The 26,299-nt window shown below is 59.2% G+C and overlaps 1 protein-coding gene across 6 annotated transcripts; it reads right to left on the reverse strand.

Annotated features, from left to right (window-relative positions):
• Positions 1–277: 277 nt before the first annotated feature.
• On the reverse strand, positions 278–25,955 carry Ulk4 (unc-51 like kinase 4). Of its 6 annotated transcripts, none has more exons than XM_070017489.1 (38): positions 25,902–25,955; positions 24,176–24,261; positions 23,585–23,767; positions 22,469–22,568; positions 21,071–21,210; positions 19,571–19,736; positions 19,097–19,198; positions 18,409–18,492; positions 17,915–17,990; positions 17,601–17,693; positions 16,903–17,027; positions 16,467–16,557; positions 15,333–15,426; positions 14,693–14,797; positions 14,268–14,328; positions 13,651–13,832; positions 13,462–13,508; positions 12,902–12,980; positions 11,759–11,866; positions 11,081–11,164; positions 9,119–9,280; positions 8,136–8,318; positions 7,628–7,755; positions 6,573–6,706; positions 6,304–6,425; positions 6,077–6,133; positions 5,677–5,728; positions 4,996–5,090; positions 4,358–4,409; positions 3,894–4,038; positions 3,463–3,555; positions 2,732–2,780; positions 2,228–2,333; positions 1,381–1,547; positions 1,032–1,130; positions 734–919; positions 497–582; positions 278–376 (listed from the first exon to the last, which is right to left on the reverse strand). In XM_070017489.1, the coding sequence occupies exons 3-38, from the start codon at positions 23,720–23,722 to the stop codon at positions 280–282; spliced, it is 3,888 nt and encodes a 1,295-aa protein (XP_069873590.1). In that variant the 5' UTR covers positions 23,723–23,767; positions 24,176–24,261; positions 25,902–25,955; the 3' UTR covers positions 278–279. The 6 variants fall into 6 exon arrangements, with proteins under 6 accessions (XP_069873590.1, XP_069873589.1, XP_069873592.1 ...); XM_070017488.1 differs by having other exon boundaries at positions 24,176–24,258; positions 25,902–25,944; XM_070017491.1 differs by lacking the exon at positions 25,902–25,955 and adding an exon at positions 24,512–24,605 and having other exon boundaries at positions 24,176–24,258.
• Positions 25,956–26,299: the final 344 nt, after the last annotated feature.

A 26,299-nucleotide genomic window follows, 5' to 3' on the forward strand; every position in this document is an offset into this window, starting at 1 on the left:
CCGCCAGTGACCAATGAGAGCGCCCCGCCCCCACAGCCAGCCCGCCAGTGACCAATGAGAGCGTGCCCCGCCCCCCAGCCCGCCACTGGCCAATGAGAGCGCGCCCCGCCAACAAGGGAAGAGCCGGCCCGCCAGGGGCGCATGGAGCGGCGAGGGCCGCACAGTGCCGGAAGGGCCTGGACAGTGGTGCTGGGCTGGGCGAGCGCACGGCTCCGGGGGAGGCAGGGCTCTGCGCCGCCGGGGGGGGGGGGAGAGACCGAGGCGGAGGCCGGCAGGGTTTCAGGGTTCAGGTGCCTTTATTTGGGGGGGGGGTGGAGCGCCGGCCGCCTGCAGCACCTCGAGCGCCAGCGAGGCCACGGCCGGGTCCGCGGGGGCCCTGCGGGAGGGGCCCCAAAGGCGAGTCAGCAGCGCCCGCCCCGCGCACCGCCGGCCGCCATCGCGGGGCCCCCCACGGCCGCGCTCCGACCCCCGCCAACCCCCGCCAACCCCCACGTACCCCTCGGCCCCGGCCAGCCGGCCCAGGACCTGCCGCAGGCCGCCCGCGCCCCTGACGCTCTCGGCGTGCTTGTCATTGGAGGTCACCTGCGAGGGACCAGGCCGGGGGCAGGGGTCAGACGGACGGACGGACAGCAGCTACCGCCCGCCATCCTCCACGCCCAGCCCGCCCCGCCTAGCGCCATCCGCTCGGTCCCCCCCGCGCCCCGCCCCCTGCGCCCCGCGCGTGCGCGCTCACCATCCTGCGGAGCGTCCGCAGCAGCAGCTTCCGCGCCCGCGGCTCGGGGCTGGCGCTGAGCGCGGCCGCCCAGCTGCGCAGGTGCGCGGGCGCGAGGCGGGCCGGCTGCTCCCCGCCGTACAGCTGCGCCAGCACCGACAGGCAGCGCGCCGCCGCGCCCGCCACCTCGGGGTCCGCGCTGGGCAGCTGGGGGGAAGCGGGCGTTACGCAGAGGCCGTCTATCAGAGCCCACAGAGGCGCCCTCCCGGGGCTGCGGCGAGGCGCCCTCCCGGGGCCGCGGCGGGCCCCCAGCGCTCACCAGCAGGACGAGGAGGCTGGCGAGGCCCGCGAGCGGCTTGCTGCGCACCAGAAGGTTCTCCGCGGCCTGCGTGGCCCCCCCGGAGCCCGACTTCTGGGCCTAGAACACGTGGGAGACACACTGCATCCCGTGGGCCGGTGCCGGGGCTTGAACCCGCGGCCTGGGCACGGTCGCGGAGCCTCTTTGTGCTCAAGGCTGGTGCTCGGCCACGTAAACCACCCCGTGGCACCTGCGGGGTTTCTGGTGGTTCCCTGGGAGTCCTGCGGCCGTTCCTGCCCGGGCTGGCTCTGACCCGCGATCCCCCGGATCTCAGCCTGGGGGGGGGGGGGGGCGGGCTCCGAGCACGCACCTGCAGCGCCTGGCGCACCACCCCGGACGCGTGCGCCAGCAAGGCCTGCAGGATGTCCAGCAGCGAGCAGAGCAGCGCCGTGGCCATCTCGTTGTTGCTTTTGCTCATCCCGTCCAGGTAGAGCGTGGCCGTGTGCGTGAACAGGCCACACACGCGGCTCACCAGCCCTGGGCGGTGGGGACGGAAACAGTCATGAATGACACGCCCAGAGACCGGGGAGGCTGAGATCGGGAGGATCGCGGGTCAAAGCCAGCCCAGAAACCTAACACACACTCGGCAAGCAAGCCAAAACACCCCAGGGAACCTGAGAGATCCTGAGTTCAAGCCCCAGCACCAGCACGGGGGGGGGGGGGGGGAGGGAGGGAGGGAGGGAGGGAGGGGGGAGGGGGGGACCCCAGCCTCTCCCAGTACAGCTCTTGTATTTTTTTTCCCTGTCGGTAGTGGGGCCTGAACTCTGGGCCTGGGCGCTGTCCCTCAGCTCTTCAGCTCAAGGTGAGCACTCTACCACTTGAGCCACAGCGCCACTTCCGGTTTTCTTGCGGTTCATTGGAGATCAGAGTCTCACGGACTTTCCTGCCCGGGCTGGCTTTGAACCGCGATCCTCAGATCTCAGCCTCCTGAGTAGCTAGGATGACAGGCGTGAGCCACCAGCGCCCGGCTTGTTCTGAGCTGTGTGTGTGTGTGTGTGTGTGTGTGTGTGTGTGTGTGTGTGTGTGTGTCCTGCTGCTCTCACTTGAGCCACAGCTCCATTCGCAGCTTTTGGATCAAAAATGGGCGTGCTGGATCATTGCTCCATGGGGTCTCATTTGGAACGCACACACGCACACACACGCCGGGGCCGCCCTACCGTGCTCGTGCAGCAGGCTCATGTGCGAGTCCCCGCCGGCCACCAGGTTGCTGAGCAGCGCCACGACGCTCTGCGAGCCGGCCCCCGCCGCGCCCTCCTGCGGCTCCTGCAACACGCGTGTTTGCTGCCTCCCCGCCGCGGCTGCGCGTGCGCGCGCGTGTCTATCCTGGGACTGGAACTCGGGGCCTGGGCGCTCTTCCACTTGAACCACAGCGCCGTGCTGAGCTTCCCCTCCCGCCCCTGCCCTCGGCCTGGCTTTGGCCGGCCCACGGCCGGGGAGGCCGGGCCGGAGGACCGCGGCGCGAGGCCAGCCCACGCGGGGGAGCCTGGGGCGCGCGAGCTCCAAAGGAAGCGGCCAAAAGCCGGAAGTGGAGCTGTGGCTCCAGGGCGCCCAGGCCCCGAGTTCAAGTCCCAATACTAGTGCAACCCCCCCAAACAGCTCCGGCCCCCCAAACAGCTCCGCCCCCCCCCGGCCGGGGCCGCCGCAGGGAGGCGCCTGCTCACCAGGATGAGGGCGAAGATGAGCGGCAGCAGCTTGCTCTGCACCACCAGCCTGCGGATCACACACACGGCGTGAGGGAAGGCTTTTGTCGGTCGTGGGGCCTGAACTCTGGGCCTGGGCGCTGTCCCTCAGCTCTTCAGCTCAAGGCTAGCACTCTACCACTTGAGCCACAGCGCCACTTCTGGCTTTTTCTGCTTATGTGGTGCTGAGGAATCGAACCCAGGGCCTCATGCATGCAAGGCGAGCGCTCTACCACTGGGCCACCTGCCCGGCCCTGTGTGATCCACCATGAATTTGCTCCAGCTCCGTGGCACAGCGCAGCAGCGCGTGGCTTCTTCCCTGCCGCGTGTGTCGCTGGGGGTGCGGGCGGCTCAGCCTGCCATCCCAGCGGCCCCGGAGGCTGAGGCCTGAGGATCGCGGTTCGAGGCCAGCCCGGGCAGCAAAGTTGGTGAGAGTCTGGTCTCCAGTGAACCACCAGAAAGCCCAGCAGTAAGGCCATGGCCCAAGGGGTAGAGCGCCGGCCTTGAGCAAAAGCAGCTCAGGGGCAGCGCCCGGGCCCCGAGTTCAAAAAAATTCACCATCACCTTACACGGGGTGCGTGGCTCAAGCAGTACAGCGCCCGCCTAGAAAACCCAGTGTCAGAGTTCCAATCCCAGGGGCCGCGGGGCACACACACGCAACCCGGACGCGCCCCCACCCCCCCGGAGGAGGGGAGGGCTGCGACTCACGGCACCTGGTCAGGGTGGCGTTCTGCTCCGTCATGGCCACGAGGAGCTTCAGCGCGTAGGCAGGGACAGGGCCGGACTCCGTGAGGACCTGCGCGAACCTACAGCGACGCACAGGCCCGCCGCTCAGCTCCCAACCGCACGCTCGCCCGGGAGCTCCCGCCCCTCACTACTCAGGAGGCTGAGATCGGAGGATCGTGACTGGAGGCCAGACTGGGCAGGAAAGGCCATGAGAGTCTTATGCTCAATAAACCACTCAGGAAACCGGAAGTGGCGCTGTGGCTCAGTGGTAGAGCGCTCGCCTTGAGCTGAAGAGCTGAGGGACAGTGCCCAGGCCCCGAGTTCAAATCCCAGAATGGACAAAGTGTAAAAAACAATCCCTAAGGACCCCTGACCCCGTCCTGCGGCCTCTGGGGACAGAGCCGGGGCCGGCACTCACTGCGGGAGCAGCGTGTCTCGCACAAGGCTCAGGAGGGCGCTGTCCGACTCGGCCTGGGCCTCCTCCGCCCCCGCGCCGGCCTCGGGGTTCACCAGCAGCGACGTAGCCTCTGACAGCAGCCGCAGGCTCACCAGCCGCCACTCCACTGCGAGGGGAGGAGCGGGAAGGAAGCGGGCGCGCCTGTCAGCCCGGCCGCTCAGGAGGCTGAGATCCGGAGGATCGCAGTTCAAGGCCAGCCTGAGACTCTCGTCCCCCAAGGAACCACCAGAAAACTAGAAGTGGCGCTGTGGCTGCAGTGGTAGAGCGCTCGCCTTGAGTCAGAGCCCAGGGACAGCGCCCAGGCCCTGAGTTCGAGCCCCACGACTGACACACGGAAAGGAAAACATGGAAAACCCCAATAATAAAGCAGAGCGTGGGGAGACGGGAGCGCGCAGCCGCCGCCGGCTTCTCCACACCCGCCTCACCGTTTTGACTTTGGAGCAGAGACACCAACGGAGGCAGGACGTGGCCGACGACCTGCAAGCAAGCAACAGCGTGGGTTCGAATCCCTGATCGAGGGGAAGCCAGCGGCAAGCACCAAGACAGAAGCAACCGTGCAGGAAAAATGGGGGGCCCAGGGCACCGGCGCGGCATCCAGCGACTCAGGAGGCTGCGATCCGGAGGATGGCAGTTCCGAGCCAGGAAAGCCTATGAGACCGAGACCCTCAACAACAATGAGCCACCAGAGAACCGGAAGTGGCGCTGGGGCTCAAGCGGTCGAGCGCCAGCCTTGAGCTGAAGAGCTGAGGGACAGCGCCCAGGCCCAGAGTTCAAGCCCCACGACCGACTTTTATTCTGAAGTTCCATCCTCTATCCTCAGATCACCATCTTCCTGAGTGGCCGGGATTACAGGCATGCCTACCAGCGCCAGGGAGAAAGGGTCTGTCCAAAAGTCAGTTCCCAGTGGAGCCTCCGTGGCCTTGTGGTTGGGATGACCACGGGTCTGCCGCTCCCCGGGCGGCGGCTGGGGCTGGACTGGCGAGGCCGGGAGAGGTGGAGCGCCAGCGCCCCCTGGTGGGCAGAGCACTCGCCGCCCCATCACCAAACCCCAGCAAGCACTCACGGTAGCGTGGTGCTGCTTCAGGAAGGCCGGGTACTGGATCACCGCTTCTAGAGTGGACAGCGCCATCTTGATGAACTCCGCTGCCGCCGCCGGCCCTGCGCACGCACACAACCGAGCCTCATTCTCCACGCACCACCACTTTTTGTCGGTCGTGGGGCTTGAACTCTGGGCCTGGGTGCTGTCCCTCAGCTCTTCAGCTCAAGGCAGGCGCTCGACCGCTTGAGCCACAGCGCCACTTCCAGTTTCCTGAGCGGTTTTGATTGGAGGGTCTTACGTGTTTCCTGCCAGAGCTGGCCTCAAACCGCGATCCTCCAGATCTCAGCCTCCTGAGTAGCTGGGATGACAGGCGCGAGCTGCCAGCGCCCGGCTGTCACCTGCATGTTCTAAATGCCAGCTGCTAATGGTGTCAGACACAGGCACAAGATTTTGGGGCAGCAGTACGCCAGTGCTCCCGCCTGTCACCCCAGTGACTCAGGAGGCTGAGATGTGAGGATCGCAGTTTGAAGCCAGCCCGGGCAGAAAAGTCTGTGAGACTATCTTCAATGAACCACCAGAAACCTGGAAGTGGCGCTGTGGCTCAAGTGGTAGAGCGCTCGCCTTGAGCTGAAGAGCTGAGGGACAGCGCCCAGGCCCAGAGTTCAGGTCCCACCACTGACAGAAGAAAGCCCGTGGCGCACTCACCGACGGCGCTGTCGATGTTGGTTTCTCCGGAGTCGATGGACTTAATGTGACCCTGAAAAGCATGAACTCTTCAATTAGCGGCGGCGGCTGCACGCCACAGCGCAGGGACAAGCCAGCCGTGGCGCGGCGTCTTCTCAGGCATAGACACGTCACGGTTCCCGCCCGCTATCCCCGCCCCTCGGGAGGCTGGGATCTGGAGGATGGCGCGTTGAGGCCAGCCCGGGGAAGGAAAAGTCCCGGTCGGACTCTGGTCTCCACTGAAGCCGCCAGACACCCGGAAGTGGCGCTGAGCACAGTTCAAGGGGCAACGGCAGCAGCCCTGAACACGCAGCGCGCGGGGCCGGGGCCGGGCCGGGGAGCTCCCCCCCACGACTGGCGCGAGGGGAAAGCGCGGACTCACCAGAAGCGTTCCGTAACTGAAGAGGAAATCCTCCGTGAGGACTCGAGGCCGGAATACCTGGGGGGGCGGGGGGGGGGGTTTGCAGGGACGGACGTGTGAAAGCCAGGAGCCACGGACGGACGGACGCCGGGCTCAAGCGAGAGACCCGGCGGACCTGTTGAGCATGCTCAGGGCCGCTGCCCCGCCGCCCTCCTCCAGGGCTGGATTTCGGGGGGGGGGGTTGTCACCTGGGAAGTGACCAGGTGCAGGGCCACGGGCATCATGGGAAGGCACAGCTTCAGCTGCCGGCCTTGGACCGTCGACGGGTGTTTGCGGCCGGACACGTTAGCCAGGGCCTGGAGGATGTCCCCTGCAGGCACAGACACAGCGCCGACGGCCGGGCGCCGCAGCTCACGCCTGTAGTCCCGGCTACCCGCCCGCCGGGCTGAGATCTGGAGATGGGGGGGGGGAAGGGAGGAGGGGGGGAGGCAGGAGTCAGGGAGGGGGAGGGGCCTACCCAGAATGCCCGGCAGCTCCTGGGCGATGTGCTGGGTGAGCAGCCGCAGGCATCGGGACAGGTGCTGGGCGCAGGCCTGCGGCTCGGGGCGTGGCGAGGCCCTCCTGCTGTCCCTCTCGATGTACATCACCAGCCTGCGGGCGCACCGGAAGCCGTGGCGCACACCCCCGGGCAGGCGGGGGGGGGGGGGGGCCCAGCACGCCGACCCTGAGCTCTGCCCCCCCCCCCCCCCCCCCCCCCCCCCGTCCAGGTGCACCCGACAAAGCTCACGGGGCAGCCGGGGACTCACGCCCGCCCTCCCAGCGACTCAGGGAGCCCGAGATCCGGAGGATCGTGGTTCGAAGCCAGCCCCAGGCAGAAAAAGGCCAAGACTCTCATCTCCAAGGAACCCACCAGAAATCAGAAGTGGAGCCCTGGTTCTAATTGCAGAGGTCCAGCCTTGAGCTCAAAGAGGCTCGGGGACAGCGCCCAGGTCCTGAGTTCGAACCTTTCCAAGTATCTTTGGCTACTGATTGTGTGTGTGCTGGCAATAACTCAGGGTTTGGGTCCTGGTGCTCTACCACTTGAGCCGCAGCGCCACTTCCAGTTTTCTAGTGGTTCACTGGAGATCAGAGTCTCACAGGCTTTCCCGCCCAGGCTGGCCTCGAACCACAATCTAGTCCCGGCCGGGCGTCCCGTAGCGCACGCCTGCAGTCCCAGCCAGTCAGGAGGCTGAGATTCTGAGACTCGCCATCCGAAGCCGCCCCGGGCAGGCAAACGCCCCTGTTAGACTCCTAACTCCAGTGAGCCAGCAAAAATGCCAGAAGCGGCGGTGTGTCTAGAGCGGGAGAGTGCCAGCCTTGCGGGGGGGGGGGGCTGGTCTCCCACTCGGTGCCCCCCCTCCCGCTCCTGACCCAGAGAACGAGCAGAAGGTGTGGGGGGGCTGGGGGGGGGGTTCCCAGCATGGCTCCCGGGGCTCACGGCCACCCGGAGCGTCCTGTGTGACGGCCGCGCTGCGCACTGCCCGGCCGGGCTCCGCCACGCCGTCCCTGCGTCCCGGCCGGGGAGAGGCTCACCTGGCGTGGCAGCTGAGCAGCAGCATCTCGCGGTTGTGGATGAGGATGTAGAGCAGCACCAGGAAGGCTTTGGCTCGGGTGGGCGTGGAGGGGCTGTCCAGGAGCCGCATGACCGTGGACACGAAGTCCTGCGGGAGGCGATGGAGAGCGCGGGTTCGGCGCTAAGCGAAGCCGGCCACGGCCACGGCCACCACCCCACAGACCATCATCATCATCATCACCCCACCCATGGCAGCGCCCGACATCACACCCGCTACCTCATTTCCCTTTTTTGGTTGGCCGCGGGACTTGAACCCGGGGCCCGGGCGCTGTCCCTCAGCTCTCCAGCTCAAGGCGAGCGCTCTACCACTTGAGCCGCGGCGCCACGTCCATTTCCCATCGGGGAAATTCCCTTCCCCTCACTGGCTGTGAACCTCGGTCCTCCTCGCTCAGCCTGCTGAGGAGCCGGGATTACAGGCAGGCGCTGCCCGGGCGGCTCCGGATGGCGACTGCGAGGGCGCAGACCCACCTTTTCCTGGACGAGCCTCTGCAGGTGGAGGCCGCAGGACAGCATGGTGGCGAAGAGGGTGAGCAGGCACTGCTGCGCCTTGCAGGCCGAGCAGGCCAAGGCGCCCATGACGGCCGGCAGCCCCACCTTCTCGATCACGTTCTGGAAGGCGGCGGGACACTGCCGGGTGATGCGACACAGGGCCTGCGGGGGAGGAGGAGCCACGGGGCGCCCGTGAGAGAGGCGGGAAGCCCCGCCCCCCGGGGCCCACGCCCATCACGCTCGCCGCTCAGAAGGCTGAGATCCGGAGGATCGTGGTCTGTGAAGCCAAACCCTGGGGCCCAAGAAAGTCAGGCTTGACGCACACACCCGATGCACGGCGTCGCTGCCCCTAACAACTTGTGAATATCAAAAGAAGCAAAAAGCAAATCCCCAGGACCTAGAAGAGAAACACAGGGCGGAGGCGGCCCAGAGGCAGAGGACTCAAGGGGCCACACAGGGCCAGGTTTCAATCAATCAGACCAGAAGAGGACTCGTCTTCCTTCAACCCACCCAGGACTAGCCACACATGCGTGCGCGTGCAGCTTCCCGTCTGTCTGTCTGTCTGTCTGTCTGTCTGTCTGTCTGTCTCTCTCTCTCTCTCTCTCTCTCTCTCTCTCTCTCTCTCTCGGCGCCCAGTCACTCAAGTCCAGCGTGCTCCAGACAGCCTGTGACAAGACTGCAAAAGCAGCTTTCTCCGAGCCGGGCAGCGGTGCGTAGCGCATGCCTGCCGTCCCAGCTACTCTCGGGGCTGAGATCTGAGGATGGGGGTTCCCAGCCAGCCCGGGCACGCAAAGTCTGTCAGGGTTCTCTCAGGTGAACCAGGGGAAACCAACAAAACCCCAAAGCGGAGGTGTGGCGCTAGCCTTGGGCGGGGCTTGGCTCTGGAGAGCGATCCTCGGGACTTCAGCCTCCCGAGCCGGGGTTCCAGGCGGGCGGGTCGGGGCTGGGGCCGCGGGGCTTACCGAGATGGCGGTGAGGCGCAGCGCGTCCACGGTGGAGTGGCGGAAGAGGAACCAGAGCGCGGGGCCCGCCTCGCTGGTGATGAAGCCCTGGCCCTGCGGCGCGCCCGTGCTGCACACGTTCTCCACCACCTTGGCCGCCATGTGGTTCACCACGCGCTCCTCCTGCACACACGCAGCGCCGCTCAGCCGCCGGGGAAAAGCCGGGCGGGTGACACGGTGCGAGGGGGAGGGCGCCAGGCCCCCGGGTGGGGGGGGGGGGCTAAGGGAAAGATGGCTGCCCCGAGTTCAAGGCCCGGGACTCGCAGGAGAGAGAAAAAGAAATATGGGGGGATGGAGGGACAGATGGATGGGTGGATGGACAGATGGGTGGATGGACAGATAGATGGACAGGTGGACAGATGGACAGGCCGATGGATAGACGGATGGGCGGATGGATGAGTGGATAGATGGACGGATGGGTGGATGGACAGATGGACAGGCGGATAAATGGACAGACGGGCAGATGGATGGACAGACGGGTGGATGGACAGACGGGTGGATGGACAGATGGACGGGTGGATGGACGGGTGGATGGACAGATGGATGGGTGGATGGATGGGTAGACGGATGGATGGACAGACAGGTGGATGGATGGACAGACGGGTGGGTGGATGGACAGATGGACAGGCAGATGGACAGGCAGATGGATGGACAGATGGATGGGTGGACAGATGGACGGGTGGATGGATAGGTGGATGGATGGACAGATGAATGGGTGAAAGGATGGGTGGATGGACAGATGGATGGGTGGATGGACAGATGGGTGGATGGACAGATAGATGGACGGGTGGACAGATGGACAGGCCGATGGATAGACGGATGGGCGGATGGATGAGTGGATAGATGGACAGATGGATGGGTGGATGGACAGATGGACAGGCGGATAAATGGACAGACGGGCAGATGGATGGACAGACGGGCAGATGGATGGACAGACGGGTGGATGGACAGATGGACGGGTGGATGGACAGATGGATGGGTGGATGGATGGGTAGACGGATGGATGGACAGACAGGTGGATGGATGGACAGACGGGTGGGTGGATGGACAGATGGACAGGCAGATGGACAGATGGACAGGCAGATGGATGGACGGATGGATGGGTGGACGGATGGACGGGTGGATGGATAGGTGGATGGATGGACAGATGAATGGGTGAAAGGATGGGTGGATGGACAGATGGATGGGTGGAGGGATGGGCGGGTGGATGGGTGGATGGACAGATGGACGGGTGGAGGGATGGGTGGATGGATGGAAGGGTAGATGGATGGGTGGATGGATGGGTGGATGGACAGATGGACGAGTGGAGGGATGGGTGGACAGATGGATGGATGGGTGGATGGATGGACAGGTGGATGGGTGGATGGATGGATGGGTGTATGGATGGGTGGGTGGAAGGACAGGTGGACGTTGGGTGGGTGGACAGGTGGACAGATGGACAGATGATGCCAACAGCATCCGTCCATCTCCAGCTAGCTCTACACAGAAGAATAGAAAGTGTCAGACTGAGGTAGAGATCACTTGATCTGCACCCAGGCCCTGGGTTCGAGTCCCTGAAGCAGACACACAGAATTCGCTTATCCCCGGGCGATGTCAGCTTTAGCGACACGTTCAAAGGCAAAAACAACAGCCAACTTAAAAACACCTGGCTACTCAGGAGGCTGAGTTCCAGAGGACGGCGGTTCGAAGCCAGCCCCGGGCGGGAAAGTCCCTGAGCGTCTTTAGCTCCCACGAACCACCAGAAAACCGGAAGTGGCGCCATATACATATGGCTCGAGTGGTAGCGCGCCAGCCCTGAGCACAAAGCAGCGCAGGACCGGCGCCCGGGCCCTGAGTTCCAGCCCCATTTTTATCTTTCCCCCAGGGCAGGTCCCTGGCTTGGGGGCTCAGTGCCCAGCAGGGGTGAGGAAGCGGGGGTCTCACCCCTTCCCGCAGGCATCTCATGACCACGGTGTAGGTGGCGGAGGGCAGCGGCCAGCATTCCCGAGGGTGGTTCTTCTTCTCCTCCTGAGCCCAGCGGAGGGAGGAAGATGGCGAGGCGGGGGAGGGAGGAAGATGGCGAGGCGGGGGAGGGAGGAAGATGGCGAGGCGGGGGAGGGAGGAAGATGGCGAGGCGGGGGAGGGAGGAAGATGGCCAGGCGGGGGAGGGAGGAAGATGGCCAGGCGGGGGACGGCGGCCCCGTCCGAGGAGGAAGCAGAAACGAACAAAAGCAAGGAGCCGCTCCAGCGGGCGCTGTGGCGCACGCCTGTAATCCCTGCTGCTCTTTGGCAGCGCTGGGGGGAGGGAAGGAGGGCGCGCGTGCGTGCGTGCTTGCGGATGAGGGAGGGAGGGGCACCTGTGCGTGCGGATGAGGGAGGGAGGGGCACCTGTGCGTGCGGATGAGGGAGGGAGGGGGCACCTGTGTGCGTGGGGACGGGGGAGGGGGCACCTGTGTGTGTGGGGATGGGGGGAGGGGGCACCTGTGTGTGTGGGGACGTGGGGGGAGGGGCACCTGTGTGCGTGGGGACGGGGGGGCACCTGTGTGTGTGGGGACGGGGGGGAGGGGCACCTGTGTGTGTGGGGACGTGGGGGGGAGGGGCGTGCGTGCGTGTGCGCGTCACCTGCGTGGCCACCAGGTACAGGAGCTCGCCCAGCGTGGGCAGCAGGCGCTGCTTCAGCTTGCTGTTCCTGAAGTTCTCCCGGAGTAATTCCGTCAGCAGGGAAATTGCCTGACAGACAGACAGACAGACAGACAGGCAGAGTTAGTTGAGATGCATGCCATGTTCCGTACTTTCTATATTAGCGTCACATTTGTCTTCCTTGGGGGTTTTGTTTTGTGCGTGTTTTGGGGCTGTGGAGATTGGAACTCAGGGCCTAGCGCCATGTGAGGCGGTTCACTCTGGACGGGTCTCAGCCGGGCGCCGGTGGCCCACAGCCGGCATGCCAGCCACCCGGAGGCCGAGATCTGCAGGCTCGTGGTCCAAAGCCAGCCCGGGCGGGCAAAGTCCGTGAGATTCTGATCTCCAATGAAACCGCCAGAACGCCGGAGGTGGCGCTGCGGTTCAAAGTGGTTGAGCGCTCGCCTGGAGCTGAACAGCGCCCGGGCCCAGAGTTCAAGGCCCACAACCGACAACAACAACAAAAAAAACCCACAACAAAACACAACTATCCTAAGAAGGGAGGAGTGGGAACGAGGTGCCGGGGGCTCACGCCTGCCACCCCAGCTACTCAGGAGGCTGAGATGGAGAGGATCGCAGGTCAAAGCCAGCCCAGGGCAGGAAAGTCCCTGAGGCTTTTATCTCTAATTAAATACAAAAAAACAAAAACAAAAACAAAAACCAGAAGCGGTGCTGTGGCTCAAGTGGTAGAGCACCAGCCTTGAGGAAAAAAAAAGCTCAGGGACAGCGCCCAGGCCCTGAGTTCAAGCCACAGGTTAAAAATCCCAAAACAAGAAGCAATGAAATACTGGGGGTCCCCTAAGAAATAACTTAAGAGCGGGCATGTTGACTGCACACGGTCACCTTAGCTTGCTGGGAGGTGGGTAGAGATTTCGAGGCGCACAGTGCGAATCCAGCCCGGGCAAAAAAGCTCATGCGACACCTAGTGGCTGGCACGGACCAGTGCAGCCAGCTCCGGGGGGCATGGAGAATCACAGCGCCCCCGCCCAGCCAGACATCAAATCCCGTCTCCCAAGTAACACAAGCGCCACCCAGGGGCATGGCTCAAGGGGCGGAGCCAGACCAAGGAATGGACGGACAGCACACCTCGACCACGGGCGCGTTGTCCTGCAGCTCCGTGGTGTGGCACGCCAGCAGGGCGATCACGCGCGCCACCTTGCAGCGTCTGCGGGGGACACGGAACACGGGCTCAGGACGGCCGGCGGGGAGGCTGCGAAGGTGGCTCGGCGGCAGGGCGCTCGCCCGGCACGCAGGAAGCCCCGGGTTCGAGTCCTCAGCACCACACACACCGAAAAAGCCGGAGGTGGCGCTGCAGCTCAAATGGTGGAGCGCCAGCCTTGAGTGGACAGGAAGTCCCGAGTTCGCATCCCTGCTCTGGCACATGCGCACACACGTACACACGCATTGGTCTATTTCACGACAAATACGTATGTGAAGGACAATTTTGGAAGCTTCTAGAACTCCCTGCAATCTCAGACTTGAATTTAGAACATTCAGGATAACGGCTTTAGCTTTTCTTTTTTTTAAAGCTTACAATCCAGCAGTCTCCAGACACGCCCCGAGTCGGCAGTTACCACTGGTCCATAGTAGGTGCTCATTTAGGACGGCAGTTAACGGCCCCCAGTGGAAATGCTTCAAGGACTTACACATCCCAGTTTGTGGCGATCCGCAGGTGTTGCACGAGCAGGTTGAACTAGGACACAAAGTTCAACACGCACGTTCAGTCCCCCGCCCACCGCCCAAAGAAGGAACGGCTCAGTGACTCCCTCAGACTAAAGGGTAAATGGTTGCCCGTGGGAGGACCTGAGGGATCTCCACACCGACTCCGGGCCTACCAGGGGGGAGTGCAGGAGCCGCGTGGCCACGGCCTTGTGAGACGCCACCGTGCACAGGTAGCACAGGAGGTTGAGCTTGGCCCGCGAGGCCACCGCGTTCTTCTCTGCGGAGTCGATCTGCGAGCAGGCCTGTTGCAGGAACTCGCTCCACTCCTGTTCCCTCAGACCCAGCAGCTTCTCCGCTGCCCTCGGGGGAAGCAGAGCTTTGCACAGGGCTTGGGGAGGGGCGGAGTCCCAGCCCCCCCCCCAGAGCCCGGCGCTCGCCTCGCAGCCCAGGGACCCCGGAGGCTGAGATCTACAGGATCGAGGTTCAAGGCCAGCCCCGAGCAGGGAAAGTCGGTGACACTTTGAGCTCCAGGGAAGCATGCAGAACAAGCCGGGAGTGGAGCTGAGGCTCAAGGGGGAGAGCGCCAGCCTGGAGCCACAAAGCGGCTCAAGGGATGGCGCCCAGGCCCTGAGTTCAAGCCCCACGACCGACACATACGCAAGAGAAACAGGAGCGACAAAAGGGAGAATTTCATCATGCCCGTCCCAACAGGAGGATTTCCAGGCAGGGTTGCCAGATGGGCTTGTTTAGAGAGGGCGAGGAGGGTTGACGAGGAGTTTTATGGTCCTACCAGAATGCGCGGGGAGATGCAGGATTTTGGGATCAAACTTAATCGGCGGCGGCTTCATTATCTGTGGTGCAGATAAGAAATACAAAATGCAATCTCAATTCTGATCATCTGTCTCCTAATGTGTCCCCAGTGCCAGGTTACAGACAAAAGAGAACGTAAGAAGAGACTGTCAGGGCTGGAAGGTGGCTCAGTGGTAGAGCACTTGCCTTGCATGCCTGAGGCCCTGGGTTCGATTCCTCAGCACCACATAAGCAAAAAGAAAAAAGCCGGAAGTGGCGCTGTGGCTCAAGTGGTAGAGCGCTTGCCTTGAGCTGAAGAGCTGAGGGACAGCGCCCCGGCCCTGAGTTCAGGCCCACGACTGACTGGGAGGAAAAAGTTATAAATAAAACACCTCAGGTCTGAAGAACGGCAGCGTCTGTGCGTACCTTGGGATTGTCGATAATCGGGGTGACAACTAGGTCGGACTCCATGTAGATAAGGTCCCGTATCTGCACCTCCAGCGCCTCCTGGCTCAGGGGTCCATCCGTCCCCTGAAATACAAGCACAGGCCACAAATCACACCAACAAAACCCTGGACTAACCCAAGCAGGGCATGCGTGGCTCACACCTGCCACCCCAGCTACTCAGGAGGCTGAGATCCCGAGGATCATGGTTTGAAGTCAGCCCGGGCAGGAAAGTCCCCGTGAGACTTTCTCTCTGATGAACCACTCAAAAACCCGAAGTGGCGCTGTGGCTCAAGTGGTAGAGCGCCAGCCTGGAGCGCAAACAGCTCAGGGACAGCGCCCAGGCCCAGAGTTCAAGCCCCACGACCAAAGCACAGAAAGAAACACTGGCAAAAATATGGACATACTACACTGTCACCCCCTCGTAGGACCTTTTCAAACCCAGAAAGAAAAAATAAAAATAAAAAGTCTCAAGGACTTTTCCTGCCCAGGCTGGATTCGAATTGTGATGCTCAGATGTCAGTAGATGTCAGTCTTCTGGGTAGCCGGGATTACAGGCGTGAGGGACGGCTCCCGGCTGCCTATTTCTTAGACTGACAAGTACTCCTGATAGCCCGCTCACCTCGATCAGAGGAGAGTTCTTCTGCGGTGAATCCGGGGTGAGGACCTCATCAGGATGTAAAACCACAGTGCTGGTCCTCGGGGTTGGGCGAGAACTTGAAAACACACACGAGCTGAGTTAGCAGTGGGTTGAGATCTATTTAGCAGTTTAGATCAATTTAGAGGTTGATTTAGATCTATCGTAGGCCTTGAGCAAAAAAAAAAAAAAAAAAAAAGCTCAGGGATAACACCCAGGCCCTGAGTTCAAGTCCTGGGACCAGCACAAATCGTTAATTATTAGGATAGTCAAGAAAATCAGTCAGGGTATAATAACTGTCCAGATTCTCATCCGAATGAAAAGCTTTCCACTCACGTCTGCGTATATAACCCTGTTGGTTTTTTGTGTGTGTGCTTTGAAGATAATTCCCTGGCTAGCTAACTTTATATCCTTCCCTTACAATTTGCTATATGTGTTTTAAGTAGAAACCTTACCATATTGGGTTTTTTTGTTTTGTGTTTTTGGTGGGTTGTGGGGCTTGAACTCTGGGCCTGGGCGCTGTCCCTCAGCTCTTCAGCTCAAGGAGAGCACTCTACCACTTGAGCCACAGCGCCACTTCCAGTTTTCTAGTGGTTTATTCGAGATAAGAGTCTCACTGATTTTCTTGCCCGGGCTGGCTTTGAACCGAGATCCTCAGATCTCAGCCTCCTGAGTAGCTAGGATGACAGGCGGGAGCCACCAGCCACCCAGCTGACGATACTGGTTTTATTACTGTGTTTTTACACGAAGGCTTGTCCAGGCAGAGCGGACGTCATAAAACAGACCATGTATTTCACAACGGATGACAACCACTTGTGGCTGTGTTTCAGAAAACATTTGAAAGGGAAATCTGATCTTTGCGCTTGGTGAGAATAAGTTATAAGGAGATATATTCCTGATTCCAGAGGCTTCTCTGCTACATTTTTTTTCAGTTTGCCACATCTTAGAAATACAATCAAAAAAAAATCAAAGACAAAGGACTGGGGACCTGGCTCAAGCGGTCGAGCACCGGCCCAGCACGCACAAGGCCCCGAGTTCAAACCCCGACCCTGTCAAAGAAACAAAGACTTGGACGGTCAATTGACATCCACTCCCTCGGGGGTTTTGCAGTCACCATACCTGAGGAGAAACATGGCTTCGTTTAACTCGCCGCCATCGGTGCTCTTGGGGCGTAGTTCCGTTGGATTTTCTGTCGGAGGAAATGAGCATTCTGCAGCAGCAGAACGGAAAGATTTAAAAAATGAAGTGTTAACAAGGAAGACTTGAAGAATGAAATCCAGCTGGGCACCGGTGGCTCACGCCGGTCATCCCAGCGACTCAGGAGGCTGAGATCTGGAGGATCGAGGTTGGAGGCCAGCCCGGGGACAGGAAAGTCCGTGTGACTCTGGATCTCCAATAAACCACTCAGAAAAAGCCCCAATGGGTGTTGTGACTCAAGTGGTAGAGCGCCAGCCTGGAGCAAAAGCAGCTCAGGGACAGCGCCCAGGCCCTGAGTTCAAACCCCAGAACTGACCCCAGAAGAATGAAAACTTAAACCATTTTTAAAAAAGCTTACCGAGTCTGAAAGAGCGACATGTCCACTGGCCGCCCCTCTGACCTTTCGCTTGGGCATTCAGAGGACTCTTCAAAAACTCCCTGGAATCCTGGAGCCCAGAATATTCCATGGCAGCTCTGCTACTACTACACAGGAGAAAGCCAAGGTGATCATGCTCGACACTGAAACTCTCTCTCCAGTTACAGATGCAAATTACAAAGTTGAACACACACACACACACACACACACACACACACACACACACACACACACACACACACACACACACACACACACACACAGAGAAATAAAGGGCTGGATGCCAGTGGCTCATGCCTGTCATCCTCGCTACTCAGGAGGCTGAGATCTGAGGATCGCGATTGGAGGCCAGACCGGGCAGGAAAGGCCATGAGACTCTGAACTCCAATAAAGCACTAGAAAACCGGAAGTGGTGCTGCTGCTCAAGTGGTAGAGCGCTCGCCTTGAGCTGAAGAGCTGAGGGACAGCGCCCAGGCCCAGAGGTCAAGCCCCAAGACTGGCAAAACAAGTGAATTTAAAAAGGGAGAAAGCAAAATCAAGAATTCCAAAAAGCGTTCCAACTACATTCATGACGCCAGCTTGCATCAGACAAACCCCGGGTCCTCTTCAGCCATGAAAGCCCAGCAAAATCTCAGTCCCTGCTCTTCCCATCGCAGAGCGCGGGCCAGGCTCATACCCACCTGAGGCTCAGGTCTTCGAGGCCCGACTCCTGCTCATCCCTCAGCAACGCGTCCTTCCAGAACGGATGCTGCAGCAGCCCCGCCCACGTCAACCTGCGCAAAAGAGCATCAAAGGCAGCCCAGTGTGGTAGCGCACACCTGTAATCCCAGCTCCTCACGAGGCTGAGATCTGAGGATCACGGTCTCGCTGTGGCTCAAGTGGTAGAGTGCTCCCCTTGAGCAAAAAGCAGCTCAGGGACAGTGCCCAGGCCCTGGGTTCAAGCCCCAGGACTGGCAATCAGTCAGTCAATCAATCAATCAAATGGCCCCCATACCTTTTCTGAGGATCTTTCTGAAGTAACCCATCAAGCAAGTGAATAAAATCTGATGATGCTTTAGGAAGTGAAGAATCTATCAACAAATTTTTCAGAAAGAAGAAAAAAGGGATCAGATCGGTAAGTCAGGCATCGACTGTAGGACCCTCCAGAACACTGAGGGGCCGGGGCGCTGTCCCTCAGCTCTTCAGCTCAAGGCGGGCGCTCTACCCCTTGAGCCACAGCGCCACTTCCGGTTTTCTGGTGGTTCATGGGAGAGAAGAGTCTCATGGACTTTCCTGCCTGGGCTGGCTTGGAACCGTGATCCTCAGATCTCAGCCTCCTGAGTAGCTGGGATGACAGGCGGGAGCCACCGGCACCCGACGGATGATTGTTTAACGCAGCATAAAATGTGGCAGAATTCAAGCCCCAAGACTGGTCAACCAAAACAAGAACAAAAACATCGAAAAACAAAAAAGGAGATAAATGAACTTATCTGCAGCCCGTGAGCTCACCTTTCGGGATGGGTGGCAAGGGATCTTCGTACAAAATCTTCTCAATTAACTCCGAAGGGCTTTCTGAGGAGAACGGGGGCTTTCCTGAAATCATGGTAAGGGACAAAATTAAATGGGTCAGCCGGGTGCCGGTGGCTCACACCTGTCAGCCCAGCTACTCAGGAGGCTGAAATTGGGAGGATCGCAGTTCGAGGCCAGCCAGGGCATGGAAGTCCGCCCGACTCTTATCTCCAATGAACCGCCAGAAAATGAAGCGGCGCTGTGGCTCAAGGAGTAGAACGCCAGCCTTGAACTGAACAGCTCAGTGACAGCGCCCAGGCCCCGAGTTCAAGCCCTGGGACTGACAAAAAAAAAAATACATTACTAATTGTCCTCATCCATCCTCCGGTTCACAGATGACAGACTCTCTGACCCAAGGATTTCCAGCTCCTTGACAAGAATTGCTACTAATTCTGCCTTGCTTTAGCTGGTGCTCAACCACTTGAGCCATGCCTCCAGCCCAGCTTTTTGCTGGTTCTTTTGGAGAGGGGACTCTCACGATCCTTCGAACCATGATCCTCTGTTTCTCAGCCTCCTGAGTAGCAAAGGATGACGGAGGGGAGTCACTAAGTGCCTCGTGAACCCTGTTTCTGTTTTCATTCTCTGTTGCCAACCTGGCTGATTTAGGGAGGGGATCAAAACGCATCACCTGAGAACATTTCGTACAGCAGGCAGCCCACCGACCACAGGTCGCTGGCAGGGGTGCAGTCCGTGCCCCTCACGATTTCCGGGGCTGAGTACATCAGAGACCCTAAAACCAAAACACACACGACGTCTTAGGCCTTTCCCTCTCCCCAGCACGCGCCCGGCCTGGCAGACTGGGGAGATGGCAACAGACATCAAGAAACAATGGACGTGTGCCCGGCACCAGAGGCTCACGCCTGTCAACCCAGCTACTTCAGCAGGAGGCTGAGATGATCCGGAGGATCACAGTTCAAAGCCAGCCCGGGGAAGGAAAGTCTATGAGACTCTGATCTCCAAGGAACCACCAGAAAACTGGAGGTGGTGCTGTGGCTCAAGTGGTAGAGCACTCACCTTGAGCAAAAAAGCTCAGGGACGGCACCTAGGCCCTGAGTTCAAATCTCACAACCAACAACCCCCCCTTCTTCTCGGGGCCACATACCCTTCACCCTCGCTTTCATGTTTCTCTTGAGGGTGTTTTCCCTGCTGTCGCCGCTGCCTCCATCCTCGGCGGCCACCAGCGCGAAGAAGTCCTCTAGGTTTTCCCCTTCCACTTTGGCCAAGCAGAAATTGCTAAACTTCAGCGTGCCGGGACCTTCCAGAAGAATCTGAGCAGATTAAAAATAAATCAAGAATACGTGCACCTCCATGTTTACTGCAGCACTGTTCACAATAGCCAGGGTATGGAAACAGTCCAGATGCCCCACCACAGATGAATGGATCAAAAAATTGTGGTATCTATACACAATGGAATATTATGCAGCCATCAGAAAGGACAAAATAATGGCATTTGCAGGGAAATGGATGGAGCTAGAAGGAATCATGTTGAGCGAGGTAAGCCAAGAGCAAAGAGACAAACAGTACATGGTCTCCCTGATAAGTGGATGCTAAATCCAAAATGTTAGGTGATACGACAAAATTAACAGGACTTAAGAAACAAAGAACTCCCACTCATCTGGTCGAACCACTACTAAAAATCCCCATGCTGCTGATCACAGGTATGGTGTATAACATATGAGCACCGTTATATGTTATAGACTGTGATAGACAATTTGCTCCAGGAAAGTTAGAATGAACTTGTGACTTTAAATGAGCATCATTATTCCACAATACTGTGAAATTTGGGAAATTATGTAATCACTTAATCACAATTAAAAAAAAAACCTCAGGGAAGGTAGGGAGGGAAAGGATGGTAGGGGGAAAACAATGGAGGGGGTAACTGCTCAATAGGAAGTGTACTCATTACCTCACTCATGTAACTGTAACTCTCTGTATAGTATCTTTACAATAAAAAATTAAAAAATAAATAAAAAAATAAAAAGCTCAGGGGCAGTGCCTGGCCTAGAGTTCAGGACCTCCAAAAAAATAAAAATAAAATAAATAAATCAAGAAACTAAATCGAACAGCCTGGATGCCCCACCCAAAAACCATGTGGTACCTCCACACAATGGAATATTACACAGCCGTTATAAAGGCAAGATGCTGTCACTGAGAGACAAACGACACCACGCTCGCTCTCCTGTGTGGAAGGCAGCCGAATGGACTCCAGGAAATGGACCCCGGGGGCTTTTTTCTTTGTGGTTGTTTTCTTTGGGAGGGTGACAGGGGCACAGAAATGGAGGGACGGAGGGTGAACAAAGGCAGCCGTGGTCCTCACTTGACACGGAGTAGAAAATGATCTCTACTCCTTGTGGGTGGGAACGGGAGGGAAAAACTGGGGGTGAGGGAGGGAAGCATGGGGGGAGGACACGGTCCACAAAGAAATGCGCTCGTGACCTGCCTGATCTGACTTGTCACCCCTGTGTGCAGCACCTTTAGGAGAACAGTAATTTCTTAATAAACCGGTACAATTTCAGAGCTAGAGGCCGGTAGCTCACTCCTGTAATCCAGGCTACTGTAACTATGATCTCAGCAGTTAGGAAATGAAAAATCAATGGATCACCTTCCCTGGAGAAATGTCACAGAACACGATGCCCAGAGTGTGGAGATAGTGTAATCCGGCAATCACGTCAGCGCCAAATGCTCGCACAACATCTTCTGGAAGGTTCTCATCCTGGGCAATAACTGTCTCTAAGGATCCACCTGCAAGGCATTGAGTAAAAGTCATCTCCATAACCTACCAACCTCATGTTAACAGGAAGAAGCGAAGCCAAGCCGGGTGCCGTGGCTCACGCCTGTAATCCCAGCTACTCAAGGAAGCTGAGCCCTGAGGCTCACAGTTCAAAGGCAGCCCGGGCAGAAAAGCCCATGAGACTCTTATCTCCAAGGATTCACCAAAAAAAGCCAGAAGTGGCGCTGTGGCTCAAGTGGTAAAGTGCTGGCCTTTAGCTGAAGAGCTGAGGGACTGCGCCCAGGGCCAGAGTTCAAGCCCCACGACTGACCAAAACAAAAAACTAACAAAACAAAAAACACCATTTAATGATCCTTATTATTGAGTGCATAACATAGAAGCTTGCAAACTTACTTCTTTATTGCTGGACCTAGAGTTTGAACTCAGGACCTGGACACTGTTCCCTGCGCTTTTTTTTTTTGCTCAAGGCTGGTGCTCTACCACTTGAACCACAGCTCCCTTCCAGCTTTTTTGAAGTTTATTAGAGATAAAGAGTCTCACAGACTTTTCCTGCCCAGGCTCAGATCTCAGCCTCCTCAGTAGCTAGGATGACAGGTGTGAGCCACCAGTACCAGGTTCCATTTTTCCCCCCCTCTATTGTACTGCTAAAAAATAAAAGGTTCTCATGCTCATCTTTCCCTGCGTATGAATCACAGCAAGCTGTGCAAAGACACTGCTGTAACCCAGAATGGCCACCAGGTGGCAGCATGGGACAGTTCAACTTTGCTCACGCACTCCACTTTCCCACAAAATAATAAATAATGATAAATCACTATAAAAAAGTAGGGTGCATGAGGCTCTGCCTTATACTTTTTTTGGGGGGGGGTAGGGGATGGAATGTGCCCGTACTGGGATTTGAAATCACGGCCTCACACTCTTGTTTAGCTTTTTTGCTCAAGGCTGGCGCTCTACCACTTGAACCACACCGCCCTTTCCAGTTTGTGGCAAGTTAATCTGAGGGGTCTCTCAGATTTATCTGCCCAGACAGGCATGGAAACAGGATCCTCAGATCTCAGCCTCCTGAGTAGCCGGGATGACAGGGGTGTGCTACTATGCCAGCCTCCCGTTCTTTTTTATCTGTTCTCGAAGCCACCAGCGCCAGTGGCTTTCACCCATGAAAAGCAACACAAGGGTTACCGGCCTGCCCGGTGAATACTCTGGATTGTGGTACAGTAGATTCATGTGTGTACATTCGGGGCAGTTCTCGCGAGATCTGGGGCCCAGGCTTACCCGTGCAGAGCTCCACCACGAGCCACAGGTGATTGCTGGTCTCGTACCATTCGTGAAAAGTCACGACATTCTTGTGCTTAATTTCATACGTGAGACGGACCTGCCGGGAAAGGGGGAGGGGAAAAAAAGTTCTTGAACTCTTGCACGTAAAAAACCACTTCAGTGAGCGATCAGGAGATAGACTGAAAAAAAGATGTAATTTATTTTCAGACATTAAGAAAGGCTGGTCACTGGGAAATAAATGAGGCTAACGATGTTTGGTCTTCATGCTTATTAGGATGGCTACTCAGGAGGCTGACGTCTGAGGAGCCAAGTTCAAAGCCAGCCTGGGCAGGAAAGTCGGGGAGACTCTGACCTCCAATGAGCCACCAGAAAACTGGAAATGGAGCTGTGGCTCAAAGTAGTACAGCACTAATCTTGAGCACAAAAGCTCAGGGACACTGCCAAATCCCTGTGTTCAAGCCCCAAGAGAAAAATAAAATTAAAAAATCCCAGGCTGGGCACCAATGGCTCACGCTTGTCATCCTAGCTACTCAGAACGCTGAGATCTGAGGATCTCAATTCAAAGCCAGCCCTGGCAGGAATGTCTGTGAGACTCTTTTCTCTCCAATGAACCACAAGAAAACCAGAAGTGGAGCTGTGGCTCAAAGTGGTAGAGCGCTCGCCTTGAGCACAGAAGCACAGAGACAATGCCAAGGCCCTGAGTTCAAACCCCAGGACCAACAAAAAAAATAATTTTTAAAAATCCCCAGGACTTTCTTGTCCCAGCTGGCTTCAAACCACAATCCTCAGCTCTCAGCCTCCTAAGTTTAGCTAGGATGATAGAAGTGAGTGCCCAGTGCTCAGTTTATAACTTACTTCTTTTTCCTTTCTCGTTTTACTTTGTTGATGGTTCTGGGTATCAAACGCAGGGCCTTGGGCTCTACCACTGAGCTACATACCCAGCCTTTGGTTTACTGAGACCGGCTCTAACTATATATCCTTGAACTTGACATCCTGCCACCTCCCAAGTGCTAGGATTACAGGCGTCTGCTACCACACCTGGCACTTGGCTACTTTCTCCTCTGACCAGAGCACTGTCTCTTCCCCGCGTGGGTGGACACATCGCACACTCACCCAGTTGGTGATTTCTGGTCTCATGCACTTTTCAGCACACAGGATGGCCACAAAGTTGATCGTCCCCTTCCGCCGCCCTTTGTAGACCACGGTCTTGGTTCCTCTGCCAATCTCCTCGTAGAGAATGAAGTTTTCCATCTCTCGGCTGACTCCTCACATGGGGTAAGAATGGATCTTTAGCTCCTAAAAGGAAAACAGAAAGGACACTGATAAAACAAGCTGGGGGAAGGATGCATTCGCTTAATGGGTGCATGAATATGTAAATATGCAAGTTCATCAATTCCATGTATAAGATTCTTAGGTCCAATTTACTAACAAACTGCCATAAACAGAGGTGTGGCTCAAGCCGCAGAGCACCAAGCCTTGAGTGGAGTTAAAAAAAAACTAGGGGACAGCGCCTGGGCCCTGATTTCAAACCCTGTACAGACACGTGTACACAGGCCAAAAAACAACTGTCACTTTGTCCCTGGAAACTGAACTCAAATACAGAAAACTGCCCACAATAAACCTAATAGAAAAATACCCTACAATCTGCACCCGCCACCCAAGGAACCCCAGAATCTACCGCCACCCCCCAAAATAGTCACCTACCTGACTCTCCCTTCTCCCCTCCTCACATTTCTCTGCAACTCTTCTACCCAAAGTATGCTGTTCCTGGCAGCGTCGTTTTCCCCCTGCTTTCCAAGAGAACAGTGCTGTGTGTTGAGTCTCTGGGTTTTTCGTCCTCTTATCTTTGTCTACTTAGGCTCCTTCAAATTCACTTTAAAAAGCATCAGGAACGCCCCCCCCCCAGGTGAGAGCTAATTCACTGCACGTGCGTCTCACACGCGTGTGCGCGTGCACACGCAAAAGCACAGGTAACTGCAATTAACTGGAAGATTCCCGACTCATTCCCCGCCTTCATGGAAGCTTCCAGAGTGCCAACACCTGTTACTTAAAGGCAAACGCTGAGGCACGTGCAGGCCCGTGGATTCCCCACTGAGCAGATCCAAGGCTGGGGTTGCAGGGTGCCCCAAGTTTATTCTCCCCCATACCCCTCCCCCCTCTCTCCACGCCCCCCACACACCCCCACAACCCTCTCCACACACCCCCTATACTCCCAGTCCCCACACCCCTCTCCACGCCCCCCACCCCCCACATCCCTCTCCACGCCCCCCACACCCCTCCTCACACCCCACACCACGCCTCCCCACTCCCCACATCCCTCTCCACCCCCACTCCCCACAAACCTCTCCATGCCCCCCACACCCCTCCCCACACCCCCCACACCCCTCCCCACACCCCCCACACCCCTCTCCACACCCCCACTCCTCTCTCCACGGCCCCCCACACCCATCCCCACACCCCCACTCCCCACACCCCCCTCCACGCCCCCCACACCCCTCTCCATGCCCCCCCACCCCTCTCCACGCCCCCCCACACCCCTCTCCACACCCCCACTCCCCACACCCCTCCCCACACCCCCACTCCCCTCTCCATGCCCCCCCACACCCCCACTCCCCACACCCCCCTCCACGCCCCCCCACACCCCTCTCCACACCCCTCCCCACACCCCCACTCCCCTCTCCATGCCCCCCCACACCCCCACTCCCCACACCCCCACTCCCCTCTCCACACCCCCCTCCACGCCCCCCCACACCCCCACTCCCCACACCCCCACTCCCCTCTCCACACCCCCCTCCACGCCCCCCCACACCCCCACTCCCCACACCCCCACTCCCCTCTCCACACCCCCACTCCCCACACCCCCACTCCCCTCTCCACACCCCCACGCCCCCACTCCCCACACCCCCACTCCCCACACCCCACTCCCCTCTCCACGCCCCCACTCCCCACACCCCACTCCCCTCTCCATGCCCCCCCACACCCCCACTCCCCACACCCCCACTCCCCACACCCCTCTCCACACCCCCACTCCCCACTCCCCTCTCCACGCCCCCCCACACCCCCACTCCCCACACCCCTCTCCACACCCCCACTCCCCACTCCCCTCTCCATGCCCCCCCACACCCCCACTCCCCACACCCCCACACCCCACACCCCACTCCCCACACCCCTCTCCACACCCCACTCCCCTCTCCACACCCCCACACCCCACACCCCACTCCCCACACCCCCACTCCCCACACCCCACTCCCCTCTCCACACCCCCACGCCCCCCCCCACCCCCCCCCGCCTCTCGCAGGCCGGGGGAGCCCGTGGCCTCGGCCCCCAGTCCTGGCGGGAGGAGCGGCCCGGGGTGTCGTCGGGCGCCCGGGCCGGCTGAGGGAGCCGCGGGGCCCGGCGGGGCCGCCGCCCGCTCACCCGCCCCGCTCACCCGCCCGCCGGCGCCTCCGCGTCGCCTCTCCCGCGGCTCCGGATGCCCCGCCCCGCGCCGGCGGGCGGGCCCACGGGGCCGGGCTGGGGAGGGGGAGCGGCCCGGCCGCACGGAACTGCGCAGGCGCCGGCCGCCGCGCGCGCGCGCCGCACCCCTCCGCGGTTGGACTCGCCCAGCCCGTTTCCAAGGCAGCGGCCCGGACGCCAGAAGCGAGGCACGCTGATTGGCTGAGCAGCTTCTCTCCTTATTGGCTGGTGCCCGGAAGTGATTAGCCAAGAAGGCCCTCCTCCCACGCCTCCCCTCCCTTCACACTCATGATTGGCGGGAGGAGCTAGTGTAGGCTCAGTCCTAGCCGGTGGAATGCGGCCCTTCCGTAGCCATGGCAGCACGCAGGACGC

This window comes from Dipodomys merriami, unplaced genomic scaffold, assembly GCF_024711535.1.
Source record: "Dipodomys merriami isolate MVZ:Mamm:240054 unplaced genomic scaffold, mDipMer1.0.p SCAF_125, whole genome shotgun sequence".
In the NCBI taxonomy this organism is placed as follows: Eukaryota; Metazoa; Chordata; class Mammalia; order Rodentia; family Heteromyidae; genus Dipodomys; species Dipodomys merriami.